General features: G+C 40.1%; 1 protein-coding gene across 2 annotated transcripts in view; it reads right to left on the reverse strand.

Annotated features, from left to right (window-relative positions):
* ctnna2 (catenin (cadherin-associated protein), alpha 2) overlaps positions 1-26,807 on the reverse strand; it is an 820,127-nt gene that overhangs the window by 252,039 nt on the left and 541,281 nt on the right. For both annotated transcript variants that reach the window (XM_061880696.1, XM_061880697.1), the window contains exon 9: positions 17,080-17,232. In XM_061880696.1, coding sequence (XP_061736680.1) covers positions 17,080-17,232 — 153 coding nt within the window. The remainder of the gene's footprint in view (positions 1-17,079; positions 17,233-26,807) is intronic.

Genomic DNA, 26,807 nt, shown 5'->3' on the forward strand with positions numbered 1-26,807 from the left:
TGGGCAAAAGAACACAGATATTGGAGAGAAGAAGACTGGAAAACAGTGTTGTGGACGGATGAATCCAAGTTTGAGGTGTTTGGATCACAAAGAAGAACGTTTGTGAGACGCAGAAAAGCTGAAAAGATGCTGGAAGAATGCCTGACGTCATGGTGGAGGTAATGTGATGGTCTGGGGTTGCTTTGGTGCTGGAAAGGTGGGAGATTTGTACAGGGTAAAAGGGATTATGAATAAGGAAGGCTATCACTTAATTTTGCAACGCCATGCCATACCCAGTGGACAGCGCTTGATTGGAGCCAATTTCATCCTACAACAGGACAATGACCCAAAACACACCTCCAAATTGTGCAAGAACTATTTAGAGAAGAAGCAGGCAGAAGGCCACGCAAATCATTCTCAGGCCGCCATCCTAAAGAGGTTACTTTGAATGGGCCGGGAGAACAATGGGGAACTCCTGCTCAAGGGCGCCGGGATTTATCGCTGACTTACTGAGTTCAGGACTTTTGAAAAGACTGAAAGACTGTTGTAATGCCTTTCTGACGCTTACTTCCACATGCGTACAACCGGGGAAAGTCTATAGAGTAGTCCACATCTGACTCCCTACACACAATATTTAAATAAATAAATGATAAATGGGTTGTACTTGTATGTGCTTTTCTACCTTCAAGGTACTCAAAGCGCTTTGACACTACTTCCACATTCACCCATTCACACACACATTCACACACTGATGGAGGGAGCTGCCGTGCAAGGCGCCAACCAGCACCCATCAGGAGCAAGGGTGAAGTGTCTTGCTCAAGGACACAACGGACGTGACAAGGTTGGTACTAGGTGGGGATTGAACCAGGGACCCTGGGGTTGCGCACGGCCACTCTCTCACTGCGCCACGCCATCCCAAAGGCAGTATTTGTACACTAATATATATATATATATATATATATATATATATATATATATATATATATATATATATATATATATATATATATATATATATATATATATATATATATATATATCACAAGACTACTTCATCTCTACAGATCTGTTTCATGAGGGGTTCCCTCAATCATCAGGAGATTTTAATGGAAGCATTCACATACAATGGTTTATATAGAGCACAGAGTGGGTGGGTACAAGCAGGCGTAGGGTGTGGTGATTGGCTCATGTGTTACCTAGGAGGTGTTTCCGCCTGTGGCGGCATGTTGAAATGATTTCACTGCGCTTGTTGAGGGATGATAGCTCTGGATGATATATAATAAACAGTTTCTCTTTTAAGCATAAGTTGCATCTTTTATTACCACTGTTGTAAGGTGTGCTGGATGCAAGAATTTGCCATGTTATTGAATATTCAACATTATTGTCTTTGAGGTTCCAAATGTGTTTGCTGAGTTCGGTAGAATTCTGCAAAGTCTGGTTTCAAAAGGAGGCGTTGTGATTATTCCGTCTTGTTTTGAACGCTCCTTCGGTTAATCCTACGTACGTGTCGGATGTGTTAATGTCCTTGCGTATTACCTTTGCTTGGTAAACGACTGATGTCTGTAAGCACCTTCCGTTGAGAGGGCAATCAGGTTTCTTGCGACAGTTACATTAATTATTGGTTTCAGAGTCGTTTAGTCTGGGGGTAGGCAGTCCTTTTGCAATTGCTTTGTTGTGGTTTGAAATGATTTGTTGCATGTTATTCATACAGCTGTAGCTCAATTTAATGTTGTTCTTGTTGAATATTTTTCTAAGGGTGTTGCCTTTGGGGAAGTGTTTGTCGATCAGAGTGAGGAACTTGCGGCCGATGTTGGTTGAGACGTCTTTGCTGAATGGCGGATTGTACCAGATGATGTTGTTTCGTTTTCTGCTCTTTTTTGGTTGGTTTCCTGGGGTGGGTTCATAGGTGAGGGTGAAGTTGTATCCGCTTTCATCAAGTGCTTTCTGGTACGGGGGGGTTGAAACAGATTTTTTCCCACACCTACATATTGCGCTCTACCACGGTATCGAGCACTATTCTCCGGATAATCCAATCAAGACATATTCCGCTCCAAATTGACATTTGTTGAGCACTGTACGACGATCCGAAATGGAAAAGTTCAGCATCGACTACTCCACGAAGAACATTCCCATACCCGCGCAGAAGGACTACAAGCAAAGACTCATAGAAAAGACGGAACACTTCCTAAGAAGGATGCGGTGGAAAGCACACTTTTTCCTCCACCCTGAAACAAAAGGAACGCAAAAGGAAACTTACGGATTCAAATCTACCAAGAACCCACCCACAGTCAAGGAATTAAAGGACTTTGAGAACGACATGCTCAAAATGATACAATCAGTCAAATTTAAGCCAGCCCGCAACCCATTCCTCACCAAGCTGAAAAATGACACGGAGCGCATCAAGAAAGTAAGCAACCTCATCATAGCCGCCGATAAAACCACAAACTTCTACAGAATGGACATACCAGAACATAACTCTTTACTGGACAAAAGCATCACCAAATCATACAAAAAAGCGCAACCCAACACTTTACAGAACATCCACTTGGAAAACAAGCGGATCGCAACCGAACTGAATATTGAGGACAGGGTGGACGCCACAGCCAACAAAGAAGCCTTCATCACACTGAAGGACCACAAACCCAACTTCGCAAATAACCCAACATGCCGACTAATAAACCCAACTAAATCCGAAATAGGAAAAATCAGCAAAATAATCCTGGACAGAATCAACGCAAAAATCAAGGACAAAACACCACTCAACCAATGGAGAAATACAGCAGCAGTAATCAAATGGTTCAACAACATCCAAGACAAACAACAACACAACTTTATCTCCTTCGACATCGAAGAATTTTACCCTTCCATCACGCAAGACCTACTGACCCAAGCACTAAACTTCGCCTCGGACTACGACCCAATCACAGGCAACGAAAGAAACATCATCATCCACGCAAAGAACTCCATACTCATCCACAACAGTACACCATGGCAAAAAAAGAACAATTATACATTTGACGTTACTATGGGGAGTTTTGACGGAGCAGAAACGTGCAAACCCGTTGGGAGTTTCCTCCTCTCCCAGCTTGCTAGCCTCAACCTGAACCTTGGTATTTACCGTGATGACGGACTGGCAGTGTGCCGCGCCTCGCCAAGGAGCAGCGAGAACACCAAGAAGCGCATATGCCAAATCTTCAAAGAAAACGGCCTACGGATCACGATTGAAGCCAACAAGCAAACCGTCAACTTCCTCAACGTCACTTTCAACCTGAGAAATAACAGCTACCAACCATTCACGAAACCCGACACAACACTCCCAATACGTGCACCACGACAGCAACCACCCACCCACCACCACGAAAAGAATACCTACCGGAATTAATAAAAGGCTATCGATGCTGTCATCCAGCAAAGCTGAATTCGACCAAGCAACCCCCCCGTACCAGAAAGCACTTGATGAAAACGGATACAACTTCACCCTCACCTATGAACCCACCCCAGGAAACCAACCAAAAAAGAGCAGAAAACGAAACAACATCATCTGGTACAATCCGCCATTCAGCAAAGACGTCTCAACCAACATCGGCCGCAAGTTCCTCACTCTGATCGACAAACACTTCCCCAAAGGCAACACCCTAAGAAAAATATTCAACAAGAACAACATTAAATTGAGCTACAGCTGTATGAATAACATGCAACAAATCATTTCAAACCACAACAAAGCAATTGCAAAAGGACTGCCTACCCCCAGACTAAACGACTCTGAAACCAATAATGAATGTAACTGTCGCAAGAAACCTGATTGCCCTCTCAACGGAAGGTGCTTACAGACATCAGTCGTTTACCAAGCAAAGGTAATACGCAAGGACATTAACACATCCGACACGTACGTAGGATTAACCGAAGGAGCGTTCAAAACAAGACGGAATAATCACAACGCCTCCTTTAGAAACCAGACTTTGCAGAATTCTACCGAACTCAGCAAACACATTTGGAACCTCAAAGACAATAATGTTGAATATTCAATAACATGGCAAATTCTTGCATCCAGCACACCTTACAACAGTGGTAATAAAAGATGCAACTTATGCTTAAAAGAGAAACTGTTTATTATATATCATCCAGAGCTATCATCCCTCAACAAGCGCAGTGAAATCATTTCAACATGCCGCCACAGGCGGAAACACCTCCTAGGTAACACATGAGCCAATCACCACACCCTACGCCTGCCTGTACCCACACACTCTGTGCTCTATACAAACCATTGTATGTGAATGCTTCCATTAAAATCTCCTGATGATTGAGGGAACCCCTCATGAAACAGATCTGTAGAGATGAAGTAGTCTTGTGATTTTTTCCCACACCTACATATTGCGCTCTACCACGGTATCGAGCACTATTCTCCGGATAATCCAATCAAGACATATATATATATATGTATATATATATATATATATATATATATATATATATATATATATATATATATATATATATATATATACATACATATATATATATATATATATATATATATATATATATATATAACTGTATATATGTGAGTCTATATATCAATATATATATATATATATATATATATATATATATATATATATATATATATATATATATATATATATACACCAACTGAATATTGAGGACAGGGTGGACGCCACAGCCAACAAAGAAGCCTTCATCACACTGAAGGACCACAAACCCAACTTCGCAAATAACCCAACATGCCGACTAATAAACCCAACTAAATCCGAAATAGGAAAAATCAGCAAAATAATCCTGGACAGAATCAACGCAAAAATCAAGGACAAAACACCACTCAACCAATGGAGAAATACAGCAGCAGTAATCAAATGGTTCAACAACATCCAAGACAAACAACAACACAACTTTATCTCCTTCGACATCGAAGAATTTTACCCTTCCATCACGCAAGACCTACTGACCCAAGCACTAAACTTCGCCTCGGACTACGACTCAATCACAGGCAACGAAAGAAACATCATCATCCACGCAAAGAACTCCATACTCATCCACAACAGTACACCATGGCAAAAAAAGAACAATTCAACATTTGACGTTACTATGGGGAGTTTTGACGGAGCAGAAACGTGCGAACTCGTTGGGAGTTTCCTCCTCTCCCAGCTTGCTAGCCTCAACCTGAACCTTGGTATTTACCGTGATGACGGACTGGCAGTGTGCCGCGCCTCGCCAAGGAGCAGCGAGAACACCAAGAAGCGCATATGCCAAATCTTCAAAGAAAACGGCCTACGGATCACGATTGAAGCCAACAAGCAAACCGTCAACTTCCTCGACGTCACTTTCAACCTGAGAAATAACAGCTACCAACCATTCACGAAACCCGACACAACACTCCCAATACGTGCACCACGACAGCAACCACCCACCCACCACCACGAAAAGAATACTTACCGGAATTAATAAAAGGCTATCGATGCTGTCATCCAGCAAAGCTGAATTCAACCAAGCAACCCCCCCGTACCAGAAAGCACTTGATGAAAGCGGATACAACTTCACCCTCACCTATGAACCCACCCCAGGAAACCAACCAAAAAAGAGCAGAAAACGAAACAACATCATCTGGTACAATCCGCCATTCAGCAAAGACGTCTCAACCAACATCGGCCGCAAGTTCCTCACTCTGATCGACAAACACTTCCCCAAAGGCAACACCCTAAGAAAAATATTCAACAAGAACAACATTAAATTGAGCTACAGCTGTATGAATAACATGCAACAAATCATTTCAAACCACAACAAAGCAATTGCAAAAGGACTGCCTACCCCCAGACTAAACGACTCTGAAACCAATAATGAATGTAACTGTCGCAAGAAACCTGATTGCCCTCTCAACGGAAGGTGCTTACAGACATCAGTCGTTTACCAAGCAAAGGTAATACGCAAGGACATTAACACATCCGACACGTACGTAGGATTAACCGAAGGAGCGTTCAAAACAAGATGGAATAATCACAACGCCTCCTTTAGAAACCAGACTTTGCAGAATTCTACCGAACTCAGCAAACACATTTGGAACCTCAAAGACAATAATGTTGAATATTCAATAACATGGCAAATTCTTGCATCCAGCACACCTTACAACAGTGGTAATAAAAGATGCATATTATGCTTAAAAGAGAAACTGTTTATTATATATCATCCAGAGCTATCATCCCTCAACAAGCGCAGTGAAATCATTTCAACATGCCGCCACAGGCGGAAACACCTCCTAGGTAACACATGAGCCAATCACCACACCCTACGCCTGCTTGTACCCACCCACTCTGTGCTCTATATAAACCATTGTATGTGAATGCTTCCATTAAAATCTCCTGATGATTGAGGGAACCCCTCATGAAACAGATCTGTAGAGATGAAGTAGTCTTGTGATTTTTTCCCACACCTACATATTGCGCTCTTCCACGGTATCGAGCACTATTCTCCGGATAATCCAATCAAGACATATATATATATATATATATATGTACATATATGTAGACACACATACACATATATATATGCATACATATATATGAAAGTTTACTTATATATCCCTAAATCACAAGTGTCTCAAAAGATTGCAGAAGCCACAAGGACACCCTCTGCTCAGATTCAACATCAGGGCAAGGAAAAAGTCAACCCAACGGGATGACAATGAGAAACCTTGGAGGGGACACATTGTGTCCGGTTCTCTCATGTATTCATTGTTGCGTACATACTAAAGGTACCATCCACCCCTTACAAAATGTACACCCAGGAAGAGAATCCACTAGCAGTAGCAGACATGGAGAAGTGGATAGATAGGAACGGCGTGGCACAAGTGGTAGAGTGGATGTGCCAGGAACCTGAGGGTTCCTGGTTCGATCCCCACCTTCTACCAACCCCGTCACATCCGTTGTGTCCTTGAGCAAGACACTTCACCCTTGCTCCTGATGGGTGCTGGTTAGCGCCTTGCATGGCCATCAGTGTGTGAATGTGTGTGTGAATGCGTGTGTGAATGTGTGTGTAAATGTGTGTGTGAATGTGTGTGTGAATGTGTGTGTGAATGGGTGAATGTGGAAGTAGTGTCAAAGTGCTTTGAGTACATTGAAGGTAGAAAAGCGCTATAGAAGTACAACCCATTTACCATTTACCATTTCCTGCTGATGAAGACATGCTGGATGTTGCTATGTAAAGATGTAATGTGTCAATAAAACGGTTGCCATTTACTGGTGTTGAATACAGGAAGTAATGAAGTGAAGCGGGTCACATGAAAAGGCGGCTATTCACCCATTAGAGGTAAGCAATAAACAATCGCAACACTTGAATCTGTTTCCTTGCATTGCTGGGCTTTAGAGGAGCTCATTCAGCACACCAGCACTAAACAACTGTTGTGATGTCAGAAGCCATTGCTTGCTTCATGAATAAGTAAAACGGCGAGTGGCCTTGGCCGACATGCTTCAGTGATGTTGGCTCTTAACATACGTGTAATGAGCATGTCATAGAGAGAGGGGGCTCTTCTCCTCTCCGCCCTGGTCAAGTGTCACAAGCATTCTGTCATGTAATTGCTTGCTTACGGAAACACGTGTGGACATTGTTTTTCCCTGTGTTGGCCGCGCCAGACTAAGTGTCGCACGCTGCACTCATTATGACCTTGTACAGCGTCCATCATCGCCGGGAGCTCTGTCTTCATACTTGAAGCGAGAGATGCACTTTTTTCGGAATTCCGCATACTTTATGTGAGACAAAAACACATGTTTTCATTTTATTATGCAATTTAAATCCTAAATAAACTCTAGCAATAGAGCTAATGTGATTCGCTCTGTTCCGCCTATCAACGTTTTATATACCCGCTGTAAGTATACAAGTAATGTAGTAATATTCATAATAACATATAATATAAACATGATGTAGGTATATATGTAGTATCTAGTAACATTCATAATAACATGTAATATATATATACATGATATAAGTATATATGTAGTATCTAGTAACATTCATAATAACATGTAATATATACATGATGTAAGTATATATGTCGTATCTAGTAACATTCATAATAACATGTAATATATACATGATGTAAGTATTTATGTAGTATCTAGTAACATTCATAATAACATGTAATATATACATGATGTAAGTATATATGTCATGTAGTAACATTCATAATAACATGTAATATATACATTATATAAGTATATTTGTAGTATCTAGTAACATTCATAATAACATGTAATATATACATGATATAAGTATATATGTCATGTAGTAACATTCATAATAACATGTAATATATACATGATATAAGTATATATGTAGTATCTAGTAACATTCATAATAACATGTAATATATACATGATGTAAGTATATATGTCAGGTAGTAACATTCATAATAACATGTAATATATACATGATATAAGTATATATGTAGTATCTAGTAACATTCATAATAACATGTACTATATACATGATGTAAGTATATATGTCATGTAGTAACATTCCTAATAACATGTAATAGATAAATGATGTAAGTATATATGTAGTATCTAGTAACATTCATAATAACATGTAATATATACATGATGTAAGTATATATGTCAAGTAGTAACATTCATAATGTTACTACTTGACATATAACATTCAAAATAACATGTAATATATACATGATGTAAGTTTATGTAGTATCTAGTAACATTCATAATAACATGTAATATATACATGATGTAAGTATGTTTGTCATGTAGTAACATTCATAAAAACATGTCATATATACATGATGCAATTATAAATGTAGTATCTAGTAACATTCATAATAACATGTAATATATACATGATGTAAGTATATATGTAATATTTTCATAATAATATGTAATATATACATGATGTAAGTATATTTGTCAGGTAGTACCATTCATAAAAATATGTAATATATACATGATGCAATTATAAATGTAGTATCTAGTAACATTCATAATAACATGTAATATATACATGATGTAAGTATATATGTAATGTTTTCATAATAACATGTAATATTTGCCTACTTTGGGCATACCACAACATATTAATTATACAGATGCATCCCAACGTTCACTATTTGCTTCAACAGCAAGAACACTACTAAGATAAACATGACTACTTTGAGAAAAAATGATGATCCAGAACTCTTTATTTTGGAGCCTGAATAAAAGGAGGATGATCTAAAAGTTTTAGAAGCTGAGTAATACGCAGATGCAGCTTTAGTGAAACACTAAGTATCATGTAACAGTACTGCTAAGTGCTAAACAAGAAATTACAAACTACAAACATAATGAAACAATCACTTACTGTATAATGTCTGCTCTCGCTGGGATGCCGTCGGATGAGATGTTTATGTATTCTCGTTTGGATGAAGAATTAATCATTCTCTACTCAGAAGTACAAAAATAAATAAAAAAAATAGTGGCCCAAAGTTTTTTCATGTCTTTCTCGACAAGACGTCTCGGTTTATGTCCACAACCTTCGACTATCCAGGTGAGAGGCATGCTTACCATCCCGAATTGACTTTCACCAACTCAGTACGTCAACAATTTAGCTGCAGCACCCAGTTAGCTCTCTGTCACCGCGGCAAAATCCTTAACGCGAGCGCTGATAACAACAACATGGCTAACACTCGGTCAGAACTCAGCTCACATGAAGTATTGTTGGCAGCTTTCAGTAGGGATTAGCCACAACGTTAGCCACCTCTTACTTGCCATACTTTACGACTTAGAATGCATTCAAAAAGAACCCACAGGGATTGTGGATGACAGGCAACATTTAAACACTTGCAGGCGTACACACATCGTGTGTACAGGGCTGGTCAAAAGTGTACGTACACTTGTAAAGAACATGATGTCATGGCTGTCTTGACTTTCCAATCATTTCTACAACAGCAATGTTAATATTTGCTTACATGTCCTTTGGCAAGTTTAACTGCAATAAGGCACTTTTGGTAGCCATCCACAAGCTTCTGCTTACATTTTTCACCACAAAATTACTGCAGTTCAGCTACTGTACATTTGTTGGTTTTCTGACATGGACTTGTTTCTTCAGCATTGTCCACACCTTTAAGTCAGGACTTTGGGAAGGCCATTCTAGAACCTTCATTCTAGCCTGATTTAATCGTTCCTTTACCACTTTTGAGGTGTGTTGGGGGTCATTGTCCTGTTGGAACACCCAACTGCACCCAAGACCCAACCTCCGGGCTGATGATTTTAGCTTGTCCTGAGGAATTTGAAGGTCATTGTCCAATTTACTCTCTGTAAAGCACCAGTTCCATTGGCAGCAAAACAGGCCCAGAGCAGAATACTACCACCACCGTGCTTGACGGTAGGTGTGGTGTTCCTGGGATTTTTTCCTACAAAACATATTGCTGGGTATTGTGGCTCCATTTTTGTTTCATCGGACATCACATGGACGAAGATAATACCTTCTGGAGGAAAGTTCTGTGGTCAGATGAAACAAAAAGGGAGCTGTTTGGCCACAATTCCCAGCAATATATTTGGAGGAGAAAATCCCAGGAACACCAATCCTACCGTCAAGCACTGTGGTGGTAGTATTATGCTCTGGGCATGTTTTGCTGCCAATGGAACTGCTGCTTTACAGAGAGTAAATTGGATGATGAAAAAAGGAGGATGTGGAGAGGCACGCCGGAGATGGCGGTGAGGAGGCATGGACGGCGAGCGAGCAGCGAGGCGGGGCGCGCCGGGAGCGACGCCGCAGTTGTGATCAGGTGTGCGGAGCGCCCAGCTGGGCACAATCAAATAACCCTCACGTACTCTGTAAAAGGGCGACAGCCGGGAACGTGGAGGAGAGAGGCGGAGACCAGAGACAAAGCCAGAGAGAAGCGGATGTGGAATGTTGCGTTTGGACCAGATGTTCCTCCAAGGGAATTTAAGTTACTGGTCAATCCCAAGCTCATTTGATGACACATACGCTGAGTTTAAATGATCACACAGAACAGAATAGGTATTTTGCAATTTATTCCAAAGCTTTGGAGGGATCAACCCAAAAACAACACATTCAAATCGCGTCGCCAAGTTGATCTGAAAACATTACGGAAGTGCTGTGTTCTTCAATATGCCAATAGCCCCCACCCTCCAGAACGAATACACGTGTCTATTGTTTTACTTTAGCCTGAGACAGGATGAGATAAGGAAAAGGAGTATCTCTCCTCCAAACATTCTTAAAGCCAAGGTTGACTTGCAGTGTACCATGAACAAGAGATTGAAAAATAGAAAGAGTACTGTGAAGAGACGGAGCCGGCGAGCCGACAGCGGGCTGGGAAAAATGGCTGCCCTACCCAAGATGGAGGCCAGGAGGCGGAGCATGCAGCAGAGAGGAGGGCCGTGACGCACTCGGAGCGTAAGCGACACACCTGCTCGCAATCTCTGCATCTTCTGCTGCAGAATAAAAGGGGCAAAGGAGGAGCGATTGAGGCAGAAGTCGTAGGAGACAACTGGACAGAAGATCAGACGAGCGAACAGACAAGCGAGAACCACGGGGAGCCATGGAGCAAGTACAGGAAGAGCAGAGAAGGAGGCACTGAAAGAGCGACCGACTGACTGCGAGCGACTTTTATTTGAAAAACAAAGTGTCAAACCTGTGCAAAGCGATGTCGTCCGTTGATGGTCCATGCAACCCACATGATGGCGCCAGGGAGCAGTCCACAAGTACAAATGGAAAACAGTAGTTATTTCAAATATGACTATAAAAAAATAACTCTTAAATATGTGTATATATATATATATATATATATATGAAGAGTTCATATGCAAAAGCAGATAAATCCATTTTGACCGATTCTGTATATTAACGATTTTCTGCCTGCTGGTGTTGCCGGTACATGTACAAGTGTACAATGGTTTATTTAATATCAACATAAGCAAGTCATGAAAGCCTAAACTTTTAAGAAATGCTGATGTAATGAATGGCTTTCAAGTAAGAGTGTCTGATGTGGTTTTACGTCAAAAGCAGATATATCCAAATTATGATATGTCGCAAAAACAGATATCTCCAAAATCGTTTTCTTTGCGGTCGTTATTTCGCATAATATTCAATATAAAGATAGAGAGAAAAACAGAACGTGAAATGTATCGAAAGCCACATTTCAACGTAACAACGTTTCACATTTCTTTACTTCATTATTTAACAGTTTCGATCCCTTGGTACGTATAAATCTAGCTGTCCCTGCGAACATTGTTTTTTCGTACTTGCTAACCGGACATGCTTTTTTGGAACTGTGACCTCACATATTTACCTCGTGCTTTTCAGCACAAAATGAAAAAACCAAAAAAAACAGTGTTGCAATGAAGACAATGTTTTATTAATAAAACAACCACAAATGCTCAACCTGGTTTGCCTATCAAAAACACTCCTGTGCAGATAACATCATATCGACATTAGCTCCATGCTCGACAACATCGTTTAACGCAGCGGTGTAAAACTCACGGACACGCGTGCTAGCACCAACATCAAATAACTTCAACAGGTCAGTTTTTTTCGCTGTCTTAACAGTGTTCACAGGAGAAGCTTCCAAATTATTCATGCGTGGATAACAACACTGAGTGAGTCCATGCACGCCGCCATTTTGTTTGTCACGTGATCCCGTACTGCAGCGCTGGTTGGGCAAACGGATATATCGGCTTTTGTGGTAGATGATCCATGGCGCTTATCGGCTCTTGCAATAAATCGCTGAACTAAATGACGTTAAAAGCGGCATTTGTCCGCATTTGCAAACAAATTGATTTTGGTATACCACAATAGAAGTGGCGGACTATATATTACAGAGGCTGGGCTAAACTTTATCAAAATGCCGTTTATCGGTTTTTGCGTATGAACTCTTCATATATATATATATAGATATATATATATAGATATATATATATATATATATATATATATATATATATATATATATATATATATGTATATCCATCAGGAGTGAACGTGGAAGAGGAAGAGAGCTGGAGGAAGACGCAGATGCGGCCGGATGAAAAGCGAAAGCTGAAAGGTTTTTTGAAATAGTAAAACAAAAGTCACAAACTGAAAGTCACAAACTGCTCGACGTAATGTATATCTATGGTGGTCCATGGAACCGGAGTGGTGAGAGTTTGTCACAGAGGATTAGCTCTGAATTGTTCAGGACAAGCTAAAATCATTAGCCCGGAGGTTGGGTCTTGGGCGCAGTTGGGTGTTCCAACAGGACAATGACCTCAAAAGTGGTAAAGGAATGGCTAAATCAGGCTAGCATTAAGGATTTTAAAGGGGAACATTACCACAATTTCTGAATGGTTAAAACCAATAAAAATCAGTTCCCAGTGGCTTATTTTATTTTTCAAATTTTTTCTCAAAATTTTACCCATCATGTAATATCCCGAAAAACAGCTTCAAAGTGCCTAATTTTAACCTTCGTTATATCCACCCGTCAATTATCCTGTGACGTCACAGCGTGACCACACAAACACAAACATGGCGGATAGCACAGAAAGGTATAGCATAATAGCTCGGATTCAGACTCGGATTTCAGCGGCGTAAGCGATTCAACAGATTAGCCACAACGAAATGAAAGAAAAAACTGAAGCTATTGAGCCATATCACGACAGACAGCGGCACGCGAGGAAGCAAGGACAAATTCGGCGATCGCCTTCTAACCAACGATTGGTATGTGTTTGTTTGGCATTAAATGTGGGTGGAGGGAAAGGCTGGATGCAAATATAGCTACAAATGAAGCAATATGTATATACAGCTAGCGTAAATAGCATGTTAGCATCGATTAGCTTGCAGTCATGCCATGACCAAATATGTCTGATTAGCACATGCCACATAAGTCAATAACATCAACAAAACTCACCTTTGTGCATTCATGCACAACGTTATAAGTTTGGTGGACAAAATGAGACAGAAAAAGAAGCGGCATAAATCATATCCAGGGGGTTCACCTCGCTCGTCTGCGGGAAGAGACTGCCGTCGTCTCTGAATAGCTCCCGTGGCACTCGGGCAGATTCAGTGGTGGTCTATTTTCCAATATTGCAGATTTCGTTGACTTTATTGTTGGAAATGCATCTGCTTTAAATGTCGCAGGATATCCACACATTCTGGTGTGGATATCGGAAAAATAACAGAGCTGATTCGACTCGGTGCGTGTAATAAGATTGAGAAAATGGCGGATTGCTTCATGTTGTGACGTCACGGGTGAAAGGTCATCGCTCGACAGGCTATCAATTGAAAGGCGTCTAAATCGCTAAATTCACCCTTTTAGTGTTTGGAAATCGGTTAAAAAACATATGATCTTTTTACTGCAACATCAAGGTACATATTGATGCTTAAATAGGTGATAATGTTCCCCTTTAAAGGTGTGGACAATGCTGAAGAAACAAGTCCATGTCAGAGAAGCCAAACATTTTGCTGAACTGCAGCAATTTTGTGGTGAAAAATGTAAGCAGAAGCTTGTGGATGGCGACCAAAAGCGCCTTATTGCAGTCAAACTTGCCAAGGGACATGTAAGCAAATATTAACATTGCTGTATGTATACTTTTGACATTTTCAGTAAAGCCATAAAAAATTCATAAAAGAAGCAAACTTCATGAATGTTTTTAGTGAGCAACAAGTATGTGCTCCAATCACTACATCACACAAAAATAAGAGTTGTAGAAATGATTGGAAACTCAAGACAGCCATGACATGATGTTCTTTACAGGTGTATGCCATACTTGCCAACCCTCCCAGATTTTCCGGGAGACTCCCAAAAATCAGCGCCTCTCCCGAAAACCTCCCGGGACAAATTTTCTCCCGAAAATCTCCCCAAATTCAGGTGGAGTTGGAGGCCACGCCCCCTCCAGCTCCATGCGGACCTGAGTGAGGACAGCCTGTTTTCACGTCCGCTTTCCCACAATATAAACAGCGTGTCTGCCCAATGACGTTACAACTGTAGAATGATCAAGGGCGAGTTCTTGGTTTCTTATGTGGGTTTATTGTTAGGCAGTTTCATTAAAGTCCTCCCAGCATGGTAACAACACACAACAACAGCAGTCACGTTTCCGTCTACCATAAAGCAGGTTGTCTGCCGTGAACAGCAATGTTGTGACACTCTTAAACAGGACAATACTGACATCTACTGTACATGCATATGTGACAATAACATCTACGGCTTTTAGCGAGTGCAGTGCACAACTGCGTACACAACAAGGAGACGAATATGGAAGATTCTAGACTCTAGTGCATTTGATGAAAGCACTTTTCTGCGTGCCACACAGCAATGCATCATCAGAGAGGGTGTTCAGCATGCTTAGAAAAATAGTGACAGAGAATAGAACAAGGATGGACAATTCAACCCTTAACTCAACAATGTAGTCATTTAGCCTACTGACATGTATTTATAAATGGTTGATTTCTATAGGCTAGTAGGTAAAGTGTTGTACCTGACAACACTTGATGGTACAATCCATAAAACACGACACAGACAACGTCACGCTAACATCACGTGACACCTCTGATGAAGGCTGCAGAAGCAAGCTAGCCCAAACTTGTCAGCTACAACACTTTATCTTACTAGCCTATAGAAATCAACCATTTATAAATAGTTCAATGTTGTTACCCACATACGAAAAAGGAGCAGCATTCTTTGAAACAGTATGTGGGCATACTTTTATTTTGAAGTGTCTCGTTTGGTCTGTGGACGGATGCAAGGAAGCTACTTCCGGGTATGAGTACACATTTTTTTGATGCAATGAGAAGGGAGAAAGACTAAAAAGTGTCACAAGGACTTAAAGCATTTGGGCTATAAGAGCCAGAAGATCACATTTTCCTCCTTAAAGAAGCATGCAGGCCAACGAAGTATTTGTTTGTCATTTGTTGGTATTTTACTTGGTAAAATGTTTGATACACATGCTGTGCATTTTATTATTTTTACGTTTGTAACGTGCTTTATTTATTACAGTTTTCACGGTGAAGTTGAAGGGAAAGGAAGCCTTCAAATAAATCAGTTCAAGAAAGCCATTCCTTGCATTGTCTATATCAGTGGTCCCCAACCACCGGGCCGCAGAAGATTTTTTTATTAATTTTTATAAAAAAATGAATTAAATAAATATTCATTTATTTATTTTTTTCTTTTTTATTAAATCAACATAAAAAACACAATATACACTTACAATCAGTGCACCAACCACAAAAAACCTCCCATGACAAAAACTTCCCTTTTTCATGACAAAGGAAAAAAAAAGGACCCACCCCCCCTCCCCTGGGCCGCGGGACAAATTATTAAGCGTTGACTGGTCCGCAAATACAAAAAGGTTGGGGACCACTGGTCTATATTAGATATATAACAACGTCCGGGTGGCGGGCGGTTGTGGTTTTGATAAAATGTTGGTTCGGGTGGATGGCGGGTGGATGACGACTTTTGTGATGCGGTTGCGGATGAAATAATTGCCTATCCGCGCATCTCTAATATATATATATATATATATATATATATATATAATAAAATAGATGTATAAATATATAGCTAGAATTCACTGAAAGTCAAGTATTTATACATATATATATACATATATATATATATATATATATGTATATATATATATATATATATATATATATATATATATCTTGATTGGATTATCCAGAGAATAGTGCTCGATACCGTGGTAGAGCGCAATATGTATGTGTGGGAAAAATCACAAGACTACTTCATCTCTACAGAATTGTTTCATGAGGGGTTCCCTCAATCATCAGGAGATTGAGGGAACCTCTCATGAAACAGTTCTGTAGAGATAAAGTAGTCTTATGATTTTTCCCACACATACATATATATATATATATATATATATATATATATATATATATATATATATATATATATATATATATATATATATATATATATATATATATAAATACATGACTTGGTGAATTCCAACTGTAAATATACTACTCCCCTCTTAACCTCGCCTCCAACAACGCCCCCACCTGACTCCATGATATGTCCACAGCACTCGGTGAGTAAGAAGGTAGGTGTTTGTGCAGGGAGACCACACGTATGTAACATTCATGACTGACCTCCACCAGCTTGTTGGCGTGTTCACGGAAGACCTGGGCGTACTCCTTCACCTCCTTCTCGTTCCCGCTCTTGGCCGCTTCGATGAGCACCAGCAGAGGAACGTTGGTCTCCAGGAAGGAGTCGGAGATGTGGTCCATCACCGCCTTCCTCAGCTGCAAGAGAGAATAGTGTCAGGGGGAGATGACTACGCCGCATTGTGGACAACTTTGAGAGGCAGGAACTAACTCTTATTGGGGCAAAGTGGAGTTTGCTTACAAGGCGTAATTTTCCCCATAAGGCTTTTTTTTTTTTTTTTTTTTTTTTACGAGAGGAAGACACTGCAACTTTTATCTTTGTTTATGGAATGATTTTGTTGCCAAGTGGCAAGGGAGCGGCGCTTTCATGAGAGAGTAAATGGACCCCTGTGGTACTCGCTGGGATATCTGATGAGATGCTGCGGGGAACAGTACAGAAAGCAAGACGGACAGGTGCTTTATCTTGCAGACAGATGGGGCCAGTCATGCGAGACCCCTTCCCAGGCACGCCAAAATATAATGGAGAACAACAACACATATTTACTGTTAATAGTTTGCTGCTCATATAGGTTGTGTTTCGAGCTGCAAAAAAATAAAAAGCTTGGTTTTATATTCTCTTGCTTTGATTACTCCTTTAATGAGTGTAACAACCAGATTTTTTCCCCCCGTACGCTTTGAACCCTGCGGCTTATAAAACGGTGCGGCTAATTTGTGGATTTTATTTCGCTCATGGCCATAACGCAAAAAAACAAACACCTGAAAAGGTGTTTCTATCGTTTTCACTACTTCTTTCAGTAACAACAACACTACTAAGATAAACACAAATACTTTGAGATAAATGGTGATCCAGAACCCTTTATTTTGAGCCTGAATATAAGGAGGATGATCTAGTTTTGAAGTTTGCAGCTTTGGTGAAACACTAGGCATCATGCTAAGTACTAAACAAGAAAAACAAACTACAAACAACAATCACCTACTGTACAATGTCTGCTCTTACTGGGATGCCGTCTGATGAAATGTTAATATATTCCCGTTTAGATGAAGAACTAATCATAATCTACTCCGAAGTAACAGAAAATAGAAATTAGTGGCTTGGGTTTTATATTCTCTTGCTTTGATTAATCCTTTAATGAGTGGTACTACCCAAAATTCCAGATTATAAACTGTTATTTTTTTCCCTGTACGCTTTGAACCCTGCAGTTTATAAAACGGTGCGGCTAATTTGTGGGTTTTTCTTCGCTTACGGCCATAATGCAAATATTAAAAAGAAAAAAAAAAACAAGCAACTAAAAAGGTGTTTTATCGTTTTCACTAGTTCCTTCAGTAGAAACAACACTAATAAGAAAAACACGACTACTTTGAGACAAATGGTGATCCAGAACCCTTTATTTTGGAGCCTGAATACAAGGAGGACCTAGTTTTTTAAATTTGCATCTTTAGTGAAACACTAACTAAGCATCATGCTAAGTACTAAACAAGAAAAACAAACTACAAACAACTATCACCTACTGTACGATGTCTGCTCTCGCTGGGATGCCGTCTGATGGGATGTTTATATCTTCCCGTTTAGATGACGAATTAATCATAACCTACTTTGAAGTAAAATTAAAAAAAAATTGGTGGCCTGAAATTTGTGGATTTTTTTTGTATCTTTCTCGCCATCTACGGACCTAAAATTGGGTTTTTTATTATCTTGCTTTGATTAATCCTTTAATTGATGTAACCACCCAAAATTCCGGACTATAAGCCACATCCCCCCGTACGCTTTGAACCTTGCGGCTTACAAAACGGTGCGGCTCATTTGTGGATTTTTCTTCGCCCACGGCCATAATGCAAATAGTTTGGTTAAAAAACTGAAAAGGTGTTTTATTGTTTGTCCTCAGACACATCCCGACTTTCACTATTTCCTTCAGCAGCAACAACACTACTAAGATAAACACGACTACTTTTAGACAAATGGTGATCCAGAACCCTTCATTTTGAGCCTGAATATAAGGAGGATGATCTCGCTTTGAAGTTTTAGAAGCTGAGTAATGCAGAGATGCAGCTTTAGTGAAACAATAAGTATCATGCAGCAGCACTAGCGCTATACAAGTACAACCCATTTATCATTTATGTAGTAACATTCATAATAACATGTAATATATACATGATGTAAGTATATACGGTATGTCATGTATTCATAATAAAATTTAATATTTACCTATTTCGATCATTTCAAGCATATGATGACATATTAATTTCACAGACACATCCCAAAGTTCACTATTTCCTTCAACAGCAACAACACTACTAAGATAAACACGACTACTTTGAGACAAATGGTGATCCAGAGCCCTTTATTTTGAGCCTGAATATAATGAGGAGGACCTATTTTTTTTAGTTTGCAGCTTTAGTGAAACACTAAGTATAATGTAGCAGTACTGCTAAGTGCTAAACAAGAAAAACTAACTTCAGACATAAGGAAATAATCACCTACTGTGCAATGTCTGCTCTCAATGTGATGCCGTCTGGTGGGATGTTTATATCTTCCCGTTTAGATGAAGAATTAATAATAACCTACTCCCAAATAATAGAAAAACTCAGATTTGTTAGTTTTAAAACTCCATTAGTCCCTGTTTTTATGCACTCTTGTTTGTTTTAGTTTCCAAGACAACTTGTGATTTTTCACCTGCCTTTTGCATTCGGGACACACCTGTCTCTAGTCAAGAGAGCAGTATTTAAGCCTGTCTTCGTCTGTCCGGCAGCCTGGCGTCAGTGCATGTGTCATGCCATTGTTTGCTTCATGCCTTGCCAAGGAAGTTTTTCTTTGTCCATGCCACAGTTCGTGAGTTTTTGTCCTGTCCATAGCTTATTCAAAGAGATAGCTTTTGTTTCCTGCGCTAAGTTGTGTCTTGGCCTTGTACGCCTTTTTGTTCCTACCTATTTGACAGTCAAAATTAAATCATGTTCCTACCTTCAAGTCCTGTCCGGAATAGTCCGTTTGCAGTAAGTAACACGTTATATGGACATTTAATTAGTTACTATGGTAATATAAGTGACGAGGCACCAAGCAGTGTGGGTGGGGAGCGTTTCCACAGGGTGTTTCCTGAGAGTGTCGGGGACAGACGCAAAGGAGATTTTTACAACACAGTTCTGAAGCTTAGTGACCCTTCACGTTCATAATTGGCTGTGTTTGTTTGCATTTTTATTGGGTTTTGCTAGATTGTAAAATATGTCGATAGAAAAGGGTGAGCGACGTTCATATCTTGTCAATATTCAGTGTTTTATCTTTCATACAAACCCCGTTCCGCCCGATTGTAGCTGAGATAGGCGCCAGTACCCCCGCGACCCCGAAAGGGAATAAGCGGTAGAAAATGGATGGATACAAACCCCATTTCCATATGAGTTGGGAAATTGTGTTAGATGTAAATATAGATCAATCAATGATTATTTATTTAGCCCTAAATCACTAGTGTCTCAAAGGGCTGCACAAACCACAACAACATCCTCGCTAGAGCCCACATAAGGGCAAGGAAAACACACCCAGTGGGATGTCGGTGACAATGATGACTATGAGAAACCTTGGAGAGGACCTAAACGGAATACAATGATTTGCAAATCCTTCTCAACGCATATTCAGTTGAATATGCTACAAAGACAACATATTTGATGTTCAAACTGATACATTTTTGTTTGTTTTTTGCAAATAATCATTAACTTTAGAATATGATGCCAGCAACACGTGAAAAAGAAGTTGAAAAAAATGGTAATAAATACTGATAAAGTTGAAGAATGATCATCAAACACTTATTTGGAACATCCCACAGGTGTGCAGGCTAATTGGGAACAGGTGGGTGCCATGATTGGCTATAAAAACAGCTTCCCAAAAAATGCTCAGTGTTTCACAAGAAAGGATGGTGCGAGGTACACCCCTTTGTCCACAACTGTGTGAGCAAATAGTCAAACAGTTTAAGAACAACCTTTCTCAAAGTGCAATTGCAAGAAATTTAGGGATTTCAACATTTACGCTCCATAATATCATCAAAAGGTTCAGAGAGTCTGGAGAAATCACTCCACGTAAGCGGCATGGCCGGAAACCAACATTGAATGACCGTGACCTTCCATCCCTCAAACGGCACTGTATCAAAAACCCACATCAATCTCTAAAGGATATCACCACATGGTCTCAGGAACACTTCAGAAAACCACTGTCACTAAATACAGTTGGTCAACTCGTCATGTTTGGAGGAAGAAGAATACTGAGTTGCATCCCAAGAACACCATACCTACTGTGAAGCATGGGGGTGGAAACATCATGCTTTGGGGCTGTTTTTCTGCTAAGGGGACAGGACGATTGATCCGTGTTAAAGGCGAACATTATCAGCAGACCTATGTAAGCGTCAATATATACCTTGATGGTGCAGAAAAAAGAACATATATTTTTTCAACCGATTTCCGAACTCTAAATGGGTGAATTTTGGAGAATTAAACGCCTTTCTGTTTATTTCTCTGGTGGCGATGACGTCAAAACGTGACGTCACCGAGGTAATACAGCCAACATTTTCATTTTCTACACATTACAAACAGGTCTCAGCTCTGTTATTTTCCGTTTTTTCGACGATTTTTTGGAACCTTGGAGACATCATGCCTCGTTGGTGTGTTGTCGGAGGGTGTAACAACACTAACAGGGAGGGATTCAAGTTGCACCGAAGATGCGAAAGTGTCTGCCGCCAGACCCCCATTGGATGTGCCAAAGTGTTTCCACATTTGACCGGCGATGACAGACATGGCACAGAGATGTATGGATAACCTGCAAATGCATTTGCAACGATAAAGTAAACAAAATCACAAAGGTGAGTTTTGTTGATGTTGACTTATGTGCTAATCAGACATATTTGGTCACGGCGTGACTACCAGCTAATCGATGCTAACATGCTATGCTAATCGATGCTAACATGCTATTCACCAGCGGTGCTAAAGCAGACATGGCACAGAGATGTATGGATAACCTGCAGATGCATTTGCAACGATAAAGTCAACGAAATCACAAAGGTGAGTTTTGTTGATGTTGACTTATGTGCTAATCAGACATATTTGGTCACGGCGTGACTGCCAGCTAATCGATGCTAACATGCTACGCTAATCGATGTTAACATGCTATTTACCGGTGGTGCTAAAGCAGACATGGTACAGAGATTTATGGATAACCTGCAGATGCATTTGCAATGATAAAGTCAACAAATTCACAAAGGTGAGTTTTGTTGATGTTGACTGCCAGCTAATCGAGGCTAACATGCTACGCTAATCGATGCTAACATGCTATTTACCGGCGGTGCTAAAGCAGACATGGGACAGAGATGTATGGATAACCTGCAGATGCATTTGCAACTATATTACGTTTACTTCCACCCACATTTAATGCGAAAAAAACACTTACCAATCGACGGATTTAAGTTGCTCCAGTGTCACAAAATGCAAAAGTCCTGATCGTTTGGTCCGCACATTTTACCGGCGATGCTAACGCAGCTATTCGGCCATGCTATGGCTATGAATAGCGTCAATAGCTACTCGCTCAATAGCTTCAGTTTCTTCTTCAATACTTTCATACTCCAACCATCCGTTTCAATACATGTGTAATCTGTTGAATACTTAAGCCGCTGAAATCCGAGTCTGAATCCGAGCTAATATCACTATATCTTGCTGTGGTACCCGCCATTGTTTGTTTACATTGCCAGCACTGTATGACTTCACCGGGAAATGGATAGTGGTTTCGAAGATAGCGAAAATAAGGCACTTTAAAGCTTTATTTAGGGATATTCCGGGACCGACTATTTTTTGGAACCTTGGAGACATCATGCCTCGTCGGTGTGTTGTCGGAGGGTGTAACAACACTAACAGGGAGGGATTCAAGTTGCACCGAAGATGCGAAAGTGTCTGCCGCCAGACCCCCATTGGATGTGCTATAGTGTCTCCACATTTTACCGGCGATGACAGACATGGCACAGAGATGTATGGATAACCTGCAGATGCATTTGCAACAATAAAGTCAACGAAATCACAAAGGTAAGTTTTGTTGATGTTGACTTATGTGCTAGTCAGACATATTTGGTCGCGGCGTGACTGCCAGCTAATCGATGCTAACATGCTACGCTAATCGATGCTAACATCGATTAGTGTAGGGATATTTAGGGATATTCCGGGAATGGTAAAAATTTGAAAAAAAAATAAATTTATTGTTTTTAACCCTTTTGAATTTGTGATAATGTTCCCCTTTAAGGAAAGAATGAATGGGGCCATGTATCGAGAAATTTTGAGCCAAAACCTCCTTCTATCAGTGAGAGGTTTGATTGGTTGACCAAATACTTATTTTCCACCATAATTTAAAAACATATACACATATATATATATATACATATATATATATGTATATATATATATATATATATATATGCATATATATATATATATATATATATATATATATATATATATATATATATATATATACATATATATATATATATATATATATATATATACATATATACACATAGCTAGTTAACATGCAGGTTTATGGCCCTCAAACACATTATTTTTAGCCCAGTCAGACAAGTTAGGACGCCCCTGCACTAAGAGGCCCGTCAGGAGAAGGCAGATGCAGCTTGGTCTCGGCGGCTGAGCCAGTAAACAACCTGCAGCCAATGTAATATAGTATGTAAGCACTACTTTATCAAGAAGCGCATAATCCCGGATCAGTGATTTACAGAACCGCAATGCCGTGGTTTATATTATTTGGCTGGCTGGGAAAAAAATGGCGAAAGTTGCGTATGTTTCACTATCGTCAGTGAAGTTGTGCATCTTCGCTGTCCAGTTATCTGGCGGGGAGGCATGTGTGCAAGTATAAATCTTCTCTACCTATATATATATACATATATATATATATATATATATATATATATATATATATATATATATATATATATATATATATATATATATATATATATATATATATATATATGTAAATGTGTGTATAGAGCAGGGGTCGGGAACCTTTTTGGCTGAGAGAGCCAAAAAGCCAAATATTTTAAAATATATTTCCGTAAGAGCCATATAATATTTTTTTTAACACTGAACACAACTAAACACATGCATTTTTAAGTAAGACCAACATTTCTAGAGTATAATAGGTCTCTTGTTCTTTGTATTAACATTGTTATTCTGAAGCTAACTGTGGAGGAGCGTGGCCTGCAGGCCTGCAGCGACAGGTGCGTAGATGGCCCGCCTGGGCCTTGTTATCTAATCACCTGTCGCTCTGTTATAAGCAGCAGCCAGGAGGACAGACTGGGTTGGGGCTGGAAATACAATTGCTGGAAAGCAACTGAGAGACTTATTGAAAAATAAAACAATATTGTAACCCTAAAACAGGCTCTCATGTCGATGCTTGGTGGTCTGAAGAACCCCCAGGAGGGCAAGCCCCACACTAACCAATAATAAATAAATCACTTCTTACCAATAACGCAACTTCTTGAACAGGTGTGGTAGAAAACGGATGGACAGATTAAAAATGCATGAGAATGTTTTATATTTTGAACGTTATTTTTAACACTGTGATTACAAGTGGAATTATTCATTACTTATCGTGTTAAGCAACGTCAGCTCAGATTTATCAGAGAGCCGGATGCAGACATCAAAAGAGCCACATCTGGCTCTAGAGCCATAGGTTCCCTACCCCTGGTCTAGAGGCTGGGGATTATCTTGCACTCCCTGCAGTAAATGATGAGTTTGAGGACGAGGTGATACCGAGGGATAATTTACACACTTGATAGATGAATAATCTTGGCTGATACATGTTGTATATTTCGCTATCCCGGTGATAAATTAGATACCAGCTTTTGAAAGCATTGATTCTGAAAAAAAGTAACAACGTTATTTACGACAGTCAATACATAATTCTGCACCCCGTGCTGCAAAACCCGTGCACGGCATGACGTGTCATCTCGCTATTTGGGTGTTTAGCTTGTCTCTAAATCGGGCATATCCTTATGGTATCCATTCTGTACGCACTCGCTACACTAAAATTGCAAAAAATGTTGCCTAAAATTTTGGCAAAGCTAAAATTAAGTACAGCTGTGGTTGTATGTTTGTGAGAAATAATAAAAAAAGGAATTGTAATGGTTATTATTCCGAGTTATTTTGCAATTTTAAGGGGTACCTCCCATGCAAAACCAACTGGTCTTCCCTAACGGTACCGGTTTCTGTGCATATGGGATCCACCTGCATTGACTCACATATGAACTTGAAGTGTCATCCCATTCCTAACCCATCGGGTTCAATATGACCTTTTGCAGCTATTACAGCTTCAACTCCTCTGGGAAGGCTGTCCAAAAGGTTGCGGAGTGTGTTTATAACAATGTTCCCACCATTCTCCCAAAAGCGCATTGGTGAGGTCACACACTGATGTTGGTTTAGAAGGCCTGGCTCTCAGTCTCTGTTCTAATTCATCCCAAAAGGTGTTTTATCGGGTTCAGGTCAGGACTCTGTGCAGGCCAGTCAAGTTCATCCACACCAGACTCTGTCATCCATGTCTTTATGGACCTTGCTTTGTGCATTGGTGCAGTCATGTTGGAAGAGGAAGAGGCCCGCCCCAAACTGTTCCCACAAGGTTGGGAGCATGGAATTAATCCAAAATGTTTTGGTATCCTGGAGCATTCAAAGTTGCTTTCACTGGAACTAAGAGGCCAAGCCCAGTTCCTGCAAAGCAACCCCACACCATAGTTCCTCCTCCACTAATTTTCACACTCGGCACAATGCAGTCCGTAATGTAGCGTTCTACTGGTGACCTCCAAACCCAGACTGGTCCATCAGATTGCCAGATGGAAAAGTGTGATTCATCACTCCAAAGAAGGCGTCTCCACTGCTCTAGAGTCCAGTGGTGACGTGCTTTACACCACTGCATCCCACACTTTACATTGGACTTGGTGATGTATGGCTTAGATGCAGCCGCTCGGCCATGGAAACCCATTTCATGAATCTCTCTTTGTACTGTAGGTGGGCTAATTGAAAGGTCACATGAAGTTTGGATCTCTGTAGCAACTGACTGTGCAGAAAGTCTTTGCACTATGCTGACCTCTCTGGCAGTTTATTTGGCCAACCACTTCCTGGCTGAGTTGCTGTTGTTCCCAAACTCTTCACTTTCCTTATAATGAAGTTGATTTGGGAATATGTAGGAGCGAGGACATTTCACAACAAGATTTGTTGCACATTGTGGGAATTATGTGACAGTTCCATGCTGGAAATCACTGAGCGCGGCGTTTTCTTTCACAAATGTTTGTAGAAACAGTCTCATTGCCTAAGTGCTTGATTTGATACACCGGGCTAAGTGATTAGGACACCTGATTCTCATCATTTGGATGGCTGGTAGTATAGTGTATATACAAATATGTATACATATATATGTATATACATATACGTTTATACGTTTATTTATTTATAAATTATGGTGGAAAATAAGTATTTGGCTCACCTAAGACATTTTTCTCTGCTGTTTTGATGGCTCAACGAAAACACAAAACATGTTACTCGCTGCAGCACTTGACTTGCTTACGCCATCGTATGTCTCTGACCATGAGCGCCCCTATCGTGAGGCACAAGAACTGTTTGCTTCACCTCAGACTTTTTTCTCTGCCGTTTTGAACGCTCAGCAACACACCGGACAAGAACTCACTCTG

Source organism: Nerophis ophidion, linkage group LG20, assembly GCF_033978795.1.
Source record: "Nerophis ophidion isolate RoL-2023_Sa linkage group LG20, RoL_Noph_v1.0, whole genome shotgun sequence".
NCBI lineage: Eukaryota > Metazoa > Chordata > Actinopteri > Syngnathiformes > Syngnathidae > Nerophis > Nerophis ophidion.